Source organism: Hemicordylus capensis, chromosome 5 (assembly GCF_027244095.1).
Source record: "Hemicordylus capensis ecotype Gifberg chromosome 5, rHemCap1.1.pri, whole genome shotgun sequence".
NCBI lineage: Eukaryota > Metazoa > Chordata > Lepidosauria > Squamata > Cordylidae > Hemicordylus > Hemicordylus capensis.
In genome coordinates, this window is record NC_069661.1 from 3,143,282 (window position 1) to 3,160,585 (window position 17,304).

Below are 17,304 nucleotides of genomic sequence, written 5' to 3' on the forward strand. Positions count from 1 at the left end.
AGCACTGTGGAATCAGCAATTTCGGCAGATTCCTTGTGGAACATTCTGCAATGGAAGAGAACTGGCCTCTCCCACTCCCCTGATTGAGTATTTGGCAGATATTCAACATCTGGGGACCCAAGGTTGAGAATCCCTGCTTTAAAGCTATAAAATGCAGAGAAGCCCACTTCCTGGCTTCTGTTTCCTTCTGCACCCCTGTTTCCTAGAAGGCACACACAACACCAAGTCCTGCTTCTCTCTTTTGATTGGCATGGCTGCAGCCAGGCCCTTGTCTTGGATGCAGTAACACGCCTGAACACCATTGTGGAGCGATGGGCAAAGCTATTTGATGACATTCTGACATTCTGTCGAAGGCAGTAGAAAAATATTTGATGTTAATATTTAATCAACTATTAAATGACACGCCAAAGGATTAATTCTTTGCACTACTGGAGGACAACATGTAGCATCAGTGTACACAAATCTAAAGTATACAAAAGTAGGGCAGGACTGGGCCAAGTACAATATGTGATCACATTGATTAAATGCCGTCAAGTCGGTGTTGACTCTTAGCGACCACTTAGATAGATTCTAGATCACATACCAGAGGATAAAATCGACAGTCATCAGTTTCACTTTAGAAGCCTATTGGAAATGTGACACAAGACATGACCCTTCTGGATAGAATATGTCAAAAATAGGGCAAGTAAGGAAAGCCACGGAATTTGCCAGAGACCCTCTCCAATGTCTTGGTTGGTTTCTTCCAGGGAACCACAATGTGTGGACAGGCTGGCCAGGAAGAGTCTGGCGAGGAGGGTCCCTGGACTTGGTTGCAAAGCGTTGCTAGATGTGCAGCAGCTGCAGCTCAGTACAAACGGCCAGGATGTCTCCAGAGCACCGTCTTCTTGCGGGTGCATGTAGTCGTCCAGTTCAAAAGGTCCTTGTTCCTGAGAAGCCCTGATGTCATCTGGCTTTGCTCATAAGATGGAGACTGTTGCTCTTCAAAATCTGAACTTTTGTATGGTGTCACCTGGGACTCCAATGCTTTTTAAGATCTACATGAAACTGCTGGGAGAGTTCATCAGGCGATAAGGTGCAGGGTGTTATCAGTATGCTGGTGACACCCACACCTGTTTCTCCATGTCAAAATCATTGGGAGAAGGCATAACCTCCCAAAATGCCTGCCTGAAGGCAGTGATGGGATGGATGAGGGATAACAAACAGACTGAATCCAAACAAGACGGAGGTACTTATTGTGCAGGGTCAGAACTTGGGAGATGATTTTGATCTGCTGGTTCTGGATGGGGTCACACTTCCCCAGAAGGAACAGGTACGCAGACTGGGAGTGCTTCTGGATCCTAACTTCTCCTTGGTGTCCCAGAAACTGCAGATGGTCAGAATGCAGCAGCCAGGTTGGTCTCTGGGTCATCTCAGAGAGACCTTCCGAAAGGTCTGGATTGCTGTGTGGATTGCTAACTGGTTGAAGGACAGGAAACAGAGGGTAGGAATAAATGGAGAGTTTTCACAATGAAGTAAGAAGTGCCCCCCCCCCGGGATCTGTACTGGGACCGGTGCTTTTTAATTTATTCATAAACTATCTAGAAGTAGGGGTAATCAGTGAGGTGGCCGAATGTGCATATGATACCAAACTCTTTCGGGTAGTGAAATCCATAACTGATTGTGAGCAGCTCCAAAAGGATCTCTCCAAACTGGGGGAGTGGGTGACAAAATGGCAAATGCAGTTCAATGTTGGCAAGTGTAAAGTGATGCAAATTGGGACAAAAAAACCCAACTTCAAGTATACGCTGATGGGATCTGAGCTGTCGGTGACTGACCAGGAGAGGGATCTTGGGGTTGTGGTGGACAGCTTGTTGAAAGTGTCGACTCAATGTGCGGCAGCTGTGAAAAAGGTCAATTCCATGCTAGGGATCATTAGAAAGGGGGTTGAAAATAAAACAGCTAATATTATAATGCCCTTATACAAAACTATGGTGTGGCCACACCTGGAGTACTGCGTACAATTCTGGTCTCCACATCTAAAAAAGGACATTGTAGAACTAGAAAAGGTGCAGAAAAGGGCTACCTAGATGATTAGGGGCCTAGAGCACCTTTCTTATGAGGCAAGACTACAACACCTGGGGCTTTTTAGTTTAGAAAAAAGACGACTGTGGGGAGACATGATAAAATCATGCATGGCCTATAAAATCATGCATGGTGTGGAGAAAGTGGAGAGAGAGAAATTCTTTTCCCTCTCACACAACACTAGAACCAGGGGTCACTCCATGAAATTGATTGCCAGGAGGTCTAGGACCAACAAACGGAAGTACTTTTTCACACAACGCATGATCCACTTGTGGAACTCTCTGCCACAGGATGTAGTGACAGCCAACAACCTGGAAGGCTTTAAGAGGGCTTTGGACAACTTCATGGAGGAGAGGTCTATCAATGGCTAATGAGGCTGGAGGGCTATAGGCCACCTCCAGCCTCAAAGTCAGGATGCCTCTGAGTACCAGTTGCAGGGGAGTAACAGCAAGAGAGAGGGCATGCCATCAATTCCTGCTGTAGGCTTCCAGTGGCATCTGGTGGGCCACTGTGCGAAACAGGATGCTGGACTATATGGGCCTTGGGCCTGATCCAGCAGGGCTGTTCTTATGACCTTCTGTATTGAAAGAACTACACTGGCTACCAATAGGTTTCCATGCAAAATACAAGGTGCTGGTTATAACCTATAAAGCCCTAAACAGCTTAGACCCTGGGTATTTAAGAGAATGTTGTTTTCACCATGAGCCCCACCACCGACCCATTGTTTCATCTGCAGTTGCCACTGCTTGTCTGGACAAGCCTTCTCTATTGCCGGCCAGAGACTCTGGAATGCGCTCCCTGCTGAAAGAAGAGCCTCCCCATCTCTGACAACTTTTAAAATGTCCCTAAAGATTCATCCCCACCCCCCAAGCTTTTTAATTTGACTGTGTTTTTAAGTTGCTTTAAGGTTTTCATTTTGTTTTATGCTGTAAACCACCCAGAGATGAAGTTTGCAGCAGTCTACAAATTTGAGAAATAAATAAGATAAAGACATTTGAAGTTGCCCTGAACACTATCCTGTGGCCACCCTCTCCTGGCACCAGCCGCGTTTCCATCTTGACATGGGCAAAGAATTCCGGAGCACTTGCGATAATACTACCACCTCGCTCTCAACTTCCTAGTTACTTTCATACCTTTGTCCTTCCAGCAAGCTGCAGAGCCAGTGTGGTACAATGCTGGGCTTGGACGAGGGAGACCCCGCTTCACACACGTCATGACTCTGCCATGAAGCGCTCTGTGTGAGTTTGGGCTGGTTACTATCTCTCAGCCGACCCCACAGAGTTGTTGTGAAGACAAAAGTGGGCAGGGGGAAAGCCACGTGTACTTCTTAGAGGAAAGACAGGATAAAAATGGGCACACTTGCAAGACGTGACCTTGCTATTGTTTATCGGGTAACTTTCCACAGAATAGCACACCGAGGAAGGTGCACCCAAAGTTAACCTCTTGAGCACACAAACTTGTCAGAACTCTTGGCTAAAGGGTGGTGGTTTAAGGACAAATGATTGCATTACATGATCTTCCTAAGGACCAGAAATTCGCTTTTCCAAAAAGGGAATATGTAGAGACTCCAGGATTCCATGAGACAGCCTACGTTTTGCAGTCTGGCTGTGCCCTTTCAGGCACCTTGAATCCGCTGACTATTGGCAATGAGCAATGGCAAAAGAAAACAGCTGGCCATGCAGGAAGGTGGCTGAGACGTTACCACCACCAGGGTGGGTGCTGCCGGGGCATTTCCATGGCAGATGTATTCACAACCCCCAAACACAGCAAGCAATAGTAGGCCAGTTCTGCCTCTCTGCTATGCCCTGCCATTGCCAGCATGGCCCGAGAGCATGAAAAGGCTGGCTTAGTTTCCGCAGCTGCCGCCGCCTTTGCTTCCGGCAAAAGACTCTTTGCCACTGGCGCAGCTCTGCTCCCGCTTTGGAAACAGCATTGTGGGGTCGGTGTAGGTGGCCAGGTGGGCCTCTAGGGTGCCGATGAAGGCAGGATCTAGCGTCTCCCGCAAGCTCACGGCCATCTGGTCTGTCCACCAGTGCTCAGGGTCTGGGCGCCGCTTTGTCCCAACATCAAAAATATGCTTGGGCGTGAAATCCTGAGGCACTTCCAAGCGGGTGAGCCAAGTGTGGGGATAGAGGCTCTTCCGGATGACTTCCAAGGGCAGTTCGGGCACGCAGGGGACCCTGCCTATGTTGTCAATATGGATCTCAGGCTCTCCGTATGCGTTCTTGAGAAGAAAGAGGAAGGACGTGAAATCGTGATCCTTGGACTTCTCCGGCTGTGTCCCGATCCGGACTGTGTTTGGCCGGAAGATGCAGGTGACAGGCATGGAGGCAACATTGGTGCTGACATTCCAGGGGCGCTGGCGGCGGTCCTTCCAAGGCACTTCCCCCATGTGTGGTGAAGTGCGGGGCAGGGAGGGGGACAGGCTAGGCAGCCTCCCTGTCAGCCTACGGAGGGCCACGGAATGAGCCCTCTTCTTCATAAAACCCAGGATCCTGTCAGAGGGGGGCGGAAGATGCTTTTTCTCTAGCCACTGAGCATATGCTACCATGTTACCCATATCCAAATCCATCTGTAACAAAACACACAGATGAGCAGATAAGGGGTGGAATCGGCTACTGTGCATTTGGGCATGTTTGATCAGTCAGCATCTGCCAAACCTGATCTATGTAAGACTTTGTGCTTTGTTTCCTGGCAAAGGAACTAAGCATTGCTTGACAGCTTAACACCAGAGCTATCCAGAAGCTCAAGGTGAGCAAAACTTGAAAAAGAATTCAGGTTTTATATTGACTAAGCCATCATTTCTACAAATCAATGTATGAATCGATTTGGGTACAAAACGATTTGTCCCGAAACTGATATGGGTGATTTGTAGACAAAACAAATCATCCCAGATTCTTACCCAAAAAATTCAAGAGATTTGGACCTCCATTTTGTGGCCAAAGTGGGTTGAGTGGTAGTGCCCAATGGGTGGAAGCTACCACCCAAATTTCAAAGAATTGGGCAAAGGGGTGATTTTTAAAGAATTTTTGAAGTTGGCATGTCTTTAAGTTTCCCCCCTATAGGGAATAATGGGGATTTCAGCAGCCTTATAGCTCCACGTGAGGGGCACCAAGATGGCCCAGAGCAGGTTGTGGTGGGTGGTAGTGCCCAATGGGTGCAAGCAAGCTACCACTCATATTTGAAATAAATTGGGCAAATGGGTGATTTTTAAAAGATTTTTGAAGTTCATGCATCTTTAAGCTTTTCCCCATAGAGAATAATGGGGATTTAATCAGCCTTAGTTATAACTCCCTGGGGTGGGAGTGGGGGCACCAGGGTAGCCCAGAGCGGGTTGTGGTGGGTGGCGGTTCTCTGAGTGGATCTCATTTCCTACCAGAGAATCTACTCTCAGATCACCTGACATTGAAAACCACAAAACCCAGTGCCATGTAGGCTTGTCGTTTTGGGGGTGGTTGGTACCCTATGTGCACTACACCACAACCAATTCTGGTCCACCCTGGTGCCCCGCAAGTGGAGTTATGGGGCTGCTGAAATTCCCCATTATTCCCTATGGGGGGGGGAGCATAAAGCTGCGTAAACTTCAGAATAAAATGAAAAATCACCCCTTTCACCAATTTATTTGAAATCTGGGTGGTAGGAGGCACCCATTGGGGCATTAACACCTGACCCACTCTTGCGCCCCTGAAACCCCTTTTCTGCCCTGAATCTGCCACAAAGACATGCCAACTTCAAAACAAATTTTTAAAACCCATTTGCCTAATTTATTTGAAATCTGGGTGGTAGTTTTCTTGCACCCATTGGGCACTGACACCCACCACAACCCACTCTGGGCCACCCTGGTGCCCCCCCCCGGAAGTTATAACTAAGGCTGATGAAATCCCCATTATTCCCTATGGGAAAAAGCTTAAAGATGTGTGAACTTCAAAAAAAATTTTAAATCACCCCTGTGCCTAATTTCTTTGAAATTTGGCTGGTATCTTCCACCCATTGAGCACTACCACCCACCCCACTCTTTTGCCCCCAGAACCCACCATTTTTTGCCCAGAATCTATATGAATTCAGAAAATTCAGGTTCAAATAGAATCTGGGGTGATTTGGGGGGAGGGGCAGATTCAGACCCAAAACAAATTGGGGGTGATTCAATTCGGGTACAAATCAAATCGAAAAAATCAATGTGTGCACATCCCTAATCATTTCATTTAGTACTTTGATATTAGTATTATTGATATTAGTATTATTAATCCATGGATTAATATAACAAATATATTATTATGCCAGTCCACTTGGAAAGAATCTGAACTGTCTTACAAAGTGTCTTATTATTATTTTAAATATTTCTCTTTCTCTCTCTCAGTCTCAGAGGCCAGATGCCGCTCAATACCAGTTGCAGGGGAGCAACAGCAAGAGAGAGGGCATACACATACCTCTTGCCTGTGGGCTTCCAGTGGCATCTGGTGGTCCACTGTGGGAAACAGGATGCTGGACTAGACAGGCCTTGGGCCTGATCCAGCAGGGCTGTTCTTATGTTCTTAGTCTCTTTAATGAATTCAAAGCAGCTTATAACAACAAACCTCAAACCACAATCAGCAACAAAGCAGAATAATCAAATAAAGGAGCTATTCACGATTAGCAATAATAGGGCTAGGAGAGCCTAGCTCGATTTTTGCTAATTGTGAGAACCACCGGGCTCGGCTGTGAGCCTAGTGTTTCTAGAGCGGGCAACCCGCTCAAGAACCCCTGCCCTAAAACCAGGTTTGCGGAGTGAGCGCTCCACAAACCTGGTTTTCATCATCGTGAGTAGCCGCGGCACGGCTTCACGCCGCACCTACTCACAAGGAGATGCCTGGAGGGGAGGCAAAAAGCTGCCTCCTGGCTCTGGGGGTCTCGCTCGCGCAGGGCATGCTGGAGCTTGCGGGGGCCAAACGGCCCCTGCTCCCCCCAGCCCCCACCGGCTCCGTCACGGAGCCGGCAATCGTGTGGGCGGCCGATCCGGCCACCCAGGGCTCCCTCCCCACTCACCCTGCAAAACCGGGTCTCACGGATCGTGAGACCCGGCTGAAAGTCTAGCATGACATAGTCATGGAGAAGGGGCACCCATGCAGGGAGGCAGGCCTTGGAGTACCCAGGTCCCAAGCTGCTGATGGCTTGAAAGGGAAGAAGCAGCAGCCCCTTGGAATGAGGCCAGCGAGACAGGCAAGCAGTTCTGCATGGTTCAAGCAAGCTCAGGTATCAGCCCACCCTGGCTGCCAGTATCCTGGGTTACGACACCTCAGAGATGGTGAAACAACTCAGGCTATCAGGTAAGAGGCTTCATGGACTGAAGCAGGCTACTCCCTTCTTTAAAAAGGTATTGGCTGAAGAAAACGTAGCCTTTAGTTTAACGCACTTGTCCGGCATTCTGTTTGTAACACATCTCTCTTTATGGATCAATTGAGATGACATTTATTAATACATGTTCGGGACACAATTCTACATTTCAAGTTCAAGCAGCTCCACCCCCACCACACCCACTCTCAGGGGAAAGGAGGACTTTCATGAAAGAGACTGTGATGATCTGCCTTTTGACAAAGTTCCCCACCAAAGACTCTTCAGCAAACTTAGCAGTCATGGAATAAGGGGCAGGTTCATAAGTGGATCAGTAACTGGTTGACGGACAGGAAACAGAGGGTGGGAATAAATGGACAGTTTTCCCAATGGAGAGAAGTAAGAAGTGGGGTCCCCCAGGGATCAGGACTGGGACCAGTGCTCTTTAACTTGTTCATAAATGATCCAGAAGTTGGGGTAAGCAGCAAAGTGGCCAGATTTGCAGATGACACTAAACTATTTAGGGTAGTGAAATCCACAACAAATTACGAGGAGCTGCAAAAAGATCTCTCCAAACTGGGGGAGTGGGCGACAAAATGGCAAATGCGGTTCAATGTCAGCAAGTGTAAAGTGATGCACATTGGCGCAAAAAACATCAGCTTCGCATATACGCTGATGGGATCTGAACTGAGTGTGACTGACCAGGAAGAGATCTTGGGGCATTGGAAATGTTGACTCAGTGCACGGCAACTGTGAAAAGGCAAATGCCATGCTAGGGATCATTAGGAAGGGGATTGAAAATAAAAATACTAATATTATAATACCCTCATACAAATTTATGGTGCGGCCACATCTGGAGTACTATGTTCAGTTCTGGTCACAATATCTTAAGAAGGGCATTGCAGAACTGGAAAAGGTGCAGAAGAGGGCAACCAAGATGATCAGGGGCCTGGAGCACCTTTCTTATGAAGCAAGACTACAGCATCTGGGGCTTTTTAGTTTCGAAAAAAGACAACTGAAGGGAGACATGATATATAACATTATGCATGGAGTAGAGTGATTGGACAGAGAGAAATTTCTCTCCCTTTCTCACTACACTAGAACCAGCAGTCATCCTATGAAACTGAAGGCTGGGAAATTTAGGACCAACAAAAGGAAGTAGTTTTTCATGCAGCACATAATTAATCGATGGAATTCTCTGCCATGGGATGTGGTGATGGCCACTTGCCTGGATGGCTTTAAGAGGGGTTTGGATGACTTCATGGAGGAGAGGTCTATCAGCGGCTACTAGTCAGAGGGCTATAGGCCATCTCCAGCCTCAGAGGCAAGATGTCGCTAAATACCAGTGGCAGGGGAGCAACAGCAGGAGAGAGGGCATGCACATACCTCTTGCCGGTGGGCTCCCCAGAGGCATTTGGTAGGCCACTGGGTGAAACAGGATGCTGGACTAGATAGGCCTTGGGACTGATCCAGCAGCATTGTTCCCTGTAACAGAAAATCCCAGATGTGATTGACTACAACTCCCAGCATCCTCAGCCAAAGCTCACTGCAGCTAAGAATTCTGGGAAATGTAGTCAATAACATCTGGGATTCCCTGTTACAAGGAACACCGGACCCAAGGCTTTGCAGCTCATGTGAAGCTGGAAAGTGTGTGTTCTAATAACATAGACTATATCATTCTTCTTCTAGAGTTACATACATCAGCAGAAAGCCTAACAATATTAACCTGGTTTGCTGCTTGCATGCATACTAAACTCCTGATGTTGTTGAGGTAGCACTGTGTGATTTAATTCTGGGCTTGCAGGCCAGGATATTCAACCAGAATTTAAAGTTGGTTTAAAATTTTGGCTTGTGAACTGAAGTTAAACCAATTTCCGGTTTTGTGAGAGCCATGAAGTTGTGGTTTAAATAAACTGGGATGTTGACAACACAGCTCCATGCCAGAGCTGGGAAGGGAAAGCTCTGGGAAGGGTAACCCCTGCTAACTTGGCAAAGAGGCACCTTTTAATGTGGTGATTCTCTTTATTTAGCAGGGGGGGAGTAACTGGCCCTATCCACCCCCAGCACAGTATCTCCAGTGACAGTTGCTGGTGTCCATCTTGTGTTTCTTTTTAGATTGTGAGCTCTTTGGAGACAGGGATCCATCTTATTTGTTATTTCTCTGTGTAAACCACCCTGAGCCATTTTTGGAAGGGCGGTATAGAAATTGAATGAATTACTGAATGAATGAAAGCGAAAGAGAGAACGGGATGGGAGAGCACAGGAGGCTCGGGAATTCACAGTCCTAACTAACTACAGTTTGTTGATCGTTGTATTCTGAACGAGCCATGGGTGTTTTGAGTTTACAGCTCTTCATGATCATCTTCTCTGTTTGGAATGACAGATCCTAGAAGGAATTCCCAGTACAAATTCTGATTTCACCCACCTTTTCAAGAGCCAGTCAACTGACTCCACAAATAGCAAAGGAGTGGGGGCAGGCCATAGGGTCGCCATATTCTGGCTTTCCAAATCCGGGTGCCTAATTGGCATATTATGTAAGCTGGCTTGAAAATAATTTCTGAGAAGAGGGACTGCATGTTTTGCTCCATAACTCCACTTCTACAAGGGCTAGAGCTTAGCTTTTTTAAAAAAAGAAAGCTGAAATCAGGGCGAATCTGGTGTGCTAAGCAATGGAATTTCAGGGGGCATGGCAACTCTAGAGTGGCGGGGAGGGAGTGCCAGCAATGATAGCATGATGGAGGAAGAGAGCCTGTGCCAATTTAGGGTCTCTCTTACCTGCTCTCTTTTAATGGCTTCTTTTGCCTGGATCTCACACTCCGCTTTGATTTCATTCAACCTGCTGACCTCTTGAGCAAACTTTGCCTTGTCTATTTTCCAGATGGCACAGGACAGAGTTCTGCAGAGAGACAGCAGGGAAGTGGATAACTGAAGCAGCGACATGAGATGCACAACAAACAACCTGGTGTTCATCACACATAACAAACTACAAATGGGATGTGTGCTTTTCTTATACAGGCGATTTATTTATTTATTTATTTATTTATTTATTTATCGTTTGATTTAAAAACTGCTTTTCATTAAAATCATCTCAAAGTAGTTTACAATATAGTTAAAACAATACACAATTAAAATACAAAAGTACAGCTATTAACATAAATATAGAAATAATCTCAAAAAAATTAAAAAACTATATAAAACAAAATACCACTTTAAGTGGCACAGCGGGGAAATGCTTGACTAACAAGCAGAAGGTTGCTGGTTCAAATCCTTGCTGGTACTATATTGGGCAGCAGTGATATAGGAAGATGCTGAAAGGCATCATCTCATACTGTGCAGGAGGAGGCCATGGGAAACCCCTCCTGTAGTCTACCAAAGACAACCACAGGGCTCTGTGGGCGCCAGGAGTCGAAATCGACTTGACGGCACACTTTACCTTTACTTTATATAAAACAAAACACAAGCAGCCCTGTTTAATCTCCTTTCTATTCAGTAGATTCCCACAAGCAGCAGTTAAGTGGGGTTTGGTTCAAGAACCGGGCTTCCATCCAGATGTCCCACAGAGTCCTCCAAAGCTTTGATCTACTATTGAGGGCTTGAATCCACAACCCAGACCGCGAGGATCTGACCTTCTACGGCTTGAGACTCCCAGCCTGGGCATGCCGCCCACTGCAGCTGGCAAGATCTCTTGCCCTTAATGCTGCCTTCTTACATGGTACTCACTTGGCACAGGCCCTGTGGCCCCACATTCGGCAGAGGTCGAGGGGCTCCTGCCCCTCGCTGTCCATGGCATGGACATTAGCCCCAGCTTCAATCAGAGCCTGGATACAGTTCTCGCGCCCCTCGCTGGCTGCCTTGTGAAGTGGAGACACCCCGTTTTGGTTCTGCCTGAGAAGCCAGGATTCAGAGTGACAGAACAACTTCAGGAATTGGCATGGAGTCAAACTGAATGCATTTATTTAAAATCACCCCAGATACCCCCCGCCCCCAAGAACTGTGCCAAAGGTGGCTTACCATCCATGTTGGTGGGTCAAAGATGAATGAGGCTAGGCTGGAGCCCAGAGGGAATTGTCCCTGAGCCCTAAGGACTCACTCTAGCCAGGAGTTTCTACTCCTCCACAGATTACAACCCCCCTGTCCATCCGTGGGGCCGAGAGTGGAGGAGGAGAGGATGCGATTCTGCAGGCTCCACAGTCACCCTGGCTCCCTCTGATGTCTCTCCGTTTCCCCTGCCGCATTTGGTCCACTTGCAGTCCTCCATCCAGCTTTGGAACCTGAACTCCCAGGGTGGGGGTGGGGGGCTGCTCTGCCCCATCATGATGCCACTGAATTCAGTCAAGGACAGCAGAGCAGAGCTGGCTGTAGCTCCTGCCCTAAGCAATCGCCTCCCAAGGGAAGGCTACAGAATGAGGTCTGAGGCTGCCAGGTTTGCAAAACCGACCTTCTCTAGTCCGCAACCTGGTTCTGCTGTTTCCCTTTCTGGATTCTTATGGCACATTACTGCTATTGTTGGTGGCATTCTGCTTTTCATTTTATGGAAACAATTTGAATGGTGTAACCTGCTTTGATTTTCTCGCAAAAGGAAGGTGGGCTATAAACGGAGCGAGACGATGGTAGAAGCCAACTCCTGAGTTCCCCGGCTGACACTAATCCAGGGTTTGTAAGGCTTACAGACAGGGGCACACTGCGGGTTCTGCATAGAGGAGGAGGAAGGGCAGGCAAGGGCTCCACAGCTTACACGTTGACGTCTGCACCTTTCCCAATGAGGTACTGGAGGCATTCCAGGGCCCGGTCTCCACTCTCCTTGCTGATCACCAGATGGATGGGTCTCCAGCCTCTCAGGCTTGCCAGGTCCACGTCAACACCATACTTCTCAACCAGCATCTGAATGCAATCCAAGCGGCCATGCAAAGAAGCTGTGTGCAGGGCAGAGAAGCCCTGGCATGGAAAGGACGACATAGACATAAGGACTAAGGCAGGGGTTCTCAAACCGGGGTCCCCAGATGGTGCTCTGCAACTCCCATCCTCCCCAGGCACACTGACCACTGCAGCCAGAGATGACGGGAGTGGTACTCCAACAACTTCTGGAGATCCCAGTGTGGGAACTCCTGAACAAAGGGATTCTGGGCACTCACAGTTCGAATCCATTTAACAAATTCCCCGTGCTTTAAGTCCTCCACTGGTGTTCGTGTAACTAAAGGCCAGCAGCATCAGACGCAAGGCCCACCTAGTCCAGCATCCTGTTCCCCACAGTGGCCCACCAGATACCTCTGGGGAGCCCACAGGCAAGAGCTGAGAGGGCAGGCCTTCTCTGCTACTGACATGGAGGACCAAGTGCTGGTGGTCTTGGGCCAGGAGTCCTGGCTCGCTTCCCTGTCTAGCCATGATGTCCACTGAGTGGCCTTGGGCCAGTCACCATCCCTCAGAGGAATGTGCTTTGCAGGGCTGTTCTGAGGATAAGATGGGGTAATCCCATGTATGCTCCCTGTGCTGCTTGGGGAAGGAGAATGTCTCATTTATTTATTCCAAATATTTTTAACCCACACTTCCTGAAGGTTCAAGGTGACTTCCATACAAATAAGATATAAGATTAAAACAAGCTATAAGCAATCAATCAAAATTACAAAAATTATCAAGAGCGTAAAAACTTCTTCAACAGCGTGTACAAAAAGAATAAAAAATAGGGAACAGCAATAAAAAGAAAGAACCAAAGAGCTGCTGGACATGACGTTCCCTCAGCTTCCAAAGGCCTCCGGCAACAGTGGGGTCTTCTTGTGCCTACCTAAAGATAAGCAGGGAGGGGAAGGGATCATATTTCAAGTGGCAGGAAGTTCCATACAGTGTGGGCAGCAGCAGAGAAGGCCCACTTGTGGATGTTGCTCACCAACCGGGCCTCCATCATTGGGTGGGATGCGCAAGCGTCCCTGGATGACTCTAGTGTGGGCAGATATATGTGGGAGAAGGTGGTCCCTAACGCCCCTTGGACCCAGGCCATTTAGGCTCTGGAGGTCCCCTTAATAACCAGACCTTGAATCACTAGAAACCCAGAGACAGGGAGTTGGGGGAGATATATATAGCTGAGTGCCATCTGTATATAGGTGACAACCAGCCCCCAACCCCTGGATAAAAAGAACAACGGCTTGACTTTGGCCTCCTGCCACCCCTTCCGCTGTGGCAATCTCTAAGGCCCTCAGTGAGGGGATCGGTCCTCTCATGACTTGTAAAGCACCCTGGCTATGGATGGCACTACACAAAAATAAAACCAAATAAGAATATGCTTAGCAAATCTTGCAAAAATATCCCAGAGTTCCCTGCTAGGAATCGCATTCTCTATGGTGGATCCCCTGGGACAGAACAGCTGCACAACTTTGGCCCTCCAGCCAGGGGCAGAGCCACCATTGGACAAATGGTTCAAGGAGCCAGGGCTGCTGCCCCCAGGGGCCATGCCTCGCGCCCCCCCCCCAGTCTGACATCAGGCACGGGGGGGCATTATTTTGCCCCCAAATGGGACCGTGAAATCGGCCTGCGCTGCGTTGACAGCGCAGCCAGAGTGACTCTCCCTGCCTTTTAAAGGCAGGGAAAGTCACTCCGCCCATGCTGCTGCCTAATGCAGGCTGGGCTGATCTCCCTTCCAAACAGGACCGCACAGCCGCGTTGGAGAGGGAGACCACGCCCCCGTGTCTGACGCGGCGGGGGGGCGAGCCTGGCGGCTGAACACGGGCCACCGCCAGCCTCCCTCCAACTGCTGTTGGACTTCCAACTCCCAGCATCCCCAGCCACAGTAGCCAGTAGTCAGGGATGGTGGCAGTTGTAGTCCCACAAGAGCAGGAGGGCGGAAATTGTACAGCCCTGGGGAGATCCTACTTTGGTAATAGTCTTGCAAACTAAGGCTGCCTCCAGACCACCGTTCTTCTCCTGGATGTAATTTCATTTTGTTCTTCGCTGATTTTTATCTTCACGTGTTCCCCATTCAGACATGCTTCTCCTCCTGAAATGCCAGGAGTTTAAAAAGTAACAGCCCTGCTGGATCGGGCCCAAGGAAGCCCATCTAGTCCAGCCTCCTGTTTCTCACAGTGGCCCACCAGATGCCCCTGGGAAGTCCACAGGCAAGAGGTATGTGCCTGCCCTCTCTCCTGCTACTGCTGCTCCCCTGCAAATGGCATTGAGAGGCCTCTTGCCTCTGAGGCTGGAGGCAGCCTACCTTTCCACTCAAGTGTTCAAGGTGGTTGACAACCCATTAAAATGAAAAGTTAACCATTTAAAACACATTACAGTAAAAACGTATCCAGAACAATCAGTCAGTCAATGTGAGGGCAGAACCACCAGAAATCAATCCAAGCAGCTCCCTTGCATCTGGTACAGGCACTCCCCAACTTACAAACACCCGACTTATCAACGACCCATGCTTACAAACAAAGCTCCACAATTTATTAGATTAATGAAGTCCTCAACTTACAAACACCAACTCCCACATAAAAACAAGCCACCCCTCATAGGACTATAAAGCATTCCAAGTTATGAATATTCAACTTACAAACAAACTTTTGGGACGCAACCTATTCATTTATTTATTGTTTACATTTATATCCCGCTTTTCCTCCAAGGAGCTCAGAGCGGTGTACATGGTCATGCTGGGGACTCTCTGTATTTGGAACATCCTGCCTCCGAACCAAAGTAGCTTAGAACCATCATCCAAACCAGCAGCCATCGGGTCTGCATCAGCACAGCTCCGATGTCACAGCACTGTGGCCTGCCCCCGCCCAACAGAAACGATGCAAAGGGAATTTACGTTAATGTCCGCCTGGGTGGGGCTTTCGGTTTTCTGCAGACAGAGCTGAAGCCAGTGCACCTGCCCCGTGCTGGCTGCGAAGAGCGCTTCTTTTTTCGACGGCCCCTTTGCCAGGACTGGCTTGCTTGCTTTAATGGTACTAATTAAGAATGAGGAGATACAAGTTAATATCTGCCCTTGCTGAAAAGGCTTAGGAACATAGGAAGCTGCCATATACTGAGTCAGACCCTTGGTCCATCTAGCTTGGAATAGTCTGCACAGACTGGCAGCGGCTTCTCCAAGGTTGCAAGCAGGAATCTCTCTCAGCCTTATCTTGGAGATGCTGCCAGGGAGGGAACTTGGAACCTATACCTAGATGCAATTCCCATCCCACCCCCCCACCCCCCGAAGGGAATCTCTTAATGTGCTGGCACAGGCAGTCTCCCTTCCGTATGCAACCAGGGCGGATCCTGCTTAGCTTAAGGAGACAAGTCATGCTTGCTACTGCAAGACCAGCTCTCTTCCCTTGTGGAAGTGGAAGGCTTGTGGAATTCAGCCACAACCCCTCTTCCAGAGGGACGTCTCCTAGCACTAAGCAATCCTTGCACTTCCACTGTGAGTGGCAAGCAGAATTGCAACTGACTTCCCACATGGTGGGTTATTTTTCGGTGTGTACATCCCACTTTTAAAAGGGTGTCTATTTTATTAATGTTGTGAGCCGCCGGAGCAGTCGGGTCCTGGCGGGGCGGAGTGCAACCGTTTCCAAGGAAAGAAGGAAGGAGGAGTCCCCACCCAGGGACATCCCGAGGAGCGGCGGCCAGCCTGCCGTCCTCGCTTTCTGGGCTGGCGGAGCCCTTGTCGCGGTTAATCCCAGGGGCTGATGACTACAACTCCCAGCATCCTCAGCCAAAGATGCCTGCAGCTAGGCACTCTGGGAACTGTAGGCAACCCCATCTGGGATGCCCTCTTACAAGGAACAGAGGCGGGGCGGGAGGAGGCGGTTGCCCCGGAAGCAGCCCCGGCCCTTCCCTCCCTCCCTCCCTCCCCCCGCTACCGGCCTGAGGCTGCTCCCGACTAGGCTGACGCTGCTCTGCTGGGTCCATCGCGAGCGCCGGCGGGTGTTGCTGCTGCTGCCGCCCAAGGGCCGGCCACCTCCATTCGGGCTCGCCATCTTGGCCCAGGGGCCGAGGCCCTGCGTCGTTGCTGGGGCAACGGCGCGGGGCCTCATGGGAAGGGCTGAGGTTTGAAGCGGTTTCTTCTGTGGCCGAGCGGTTAGCGCTCCGGCCTGGGAGCTTTTGGACTGGGGTTCGATTCCTGGCTGCGGTGTGCTTGTGCTTCCAAGGCAGATTGGAGGGGCTTCTTCGGTTTGAGTGGGGGAAATCTGCCTGCCCTCCTCTAGTCTCAAAACGGAAACTGGCATTTCAAGCATTCTGCCTGGATTTGTTGTGTGATGTATGTGTACAATAGTCGCACGTATGTATGGAGCTGAAATGACAAGGAAGAACAGGTGGACAGTGGAACTCGCTGCCTCATGCAGTGCTGAGCTCTCCTTGGCTGGAGGGTTTCCAACAAAGCCTGAATGACCACCAGTCAGGGATGCCAGAGACTAGGTTCCCTCTTTTTTATGTTATGTTATTGTATTTTTTAATTAATTAATTGTATTATTTGTACACTGCCTCACACAGCAACATAAAACAAAACAGCAATTAAAACCTTTAAACAACTGAAAACCACAAGTCAGTTTAAAAGACTTGGGTGAATAAATGTGCCTTTAGAGACTTTTAAAAAGTTGTCAGAGAGATGCTCTTTTTTCAGCAGGGAGCGCATCCCAGAGTCTCAGCGTGGCAACAAAGAAGGCCTGTCCCTGTGTAGCCACCAGATGAGCTGGTGGTAATTCCAGCCAAACCTCTCTGGTCCGGATGATCTCAATGGGCAGTGGAGCTTGTGGTGAAGAAGACGTTCTCTTAAATACCGAAGCTGTTTAGGGCTTTATAGTTCATAACCAAGACCTTGTGTTTTGCCTGGAAACTTATCGGCAGCCCGTGTAGCTTTTTCAATGAAGGATTAATACGGTCTCTCCGAGACGATCCAGAGTCCAACCTGAATGCCGCATTCTGGACTAATGGCAGTTTCCGGACTATGTACAAAGGCAGCCCCACACAGAGCACATT

At 48.9% G+C, this 17,304-nt stretch overlaps 1 protein-coding gene across 1 annotated transcript; it reads right to left on the reverse strand.

Annotated features, from left to right (window-relative positions):
• Window positions 1–1,503: 1,503 nt before the first annotated feature.
• ANKRD53 (ankyrin repeat domain 53) lies at window positions 1,504–16,334 on the reverse strand. Its single transcript, XM_053253831.1, has 6 exons — window positions 16,192–16,334; window positions 15,155–15,293; window positions 12,104–12,303; window positions 11,089–11,253; window positions 10,144–10,264; window positions 1,504–4,633 (listed from the first exon to the last, which is right to left on the reverse strand). Exons 1-6 carry the CDS (start codon window positions 16,302–16,304, stop codon window positions 3,908–3,910), a joined length of 1,464 nt encoding a protein of 487 aa, XP_053109806.1. The 5' UTR covers window positions 16,305–16,334; the 3' UTR covers window positions 1,504–3,907.
• Window positions 16,335–17,304: the final 970 nt, after the last annotated feature.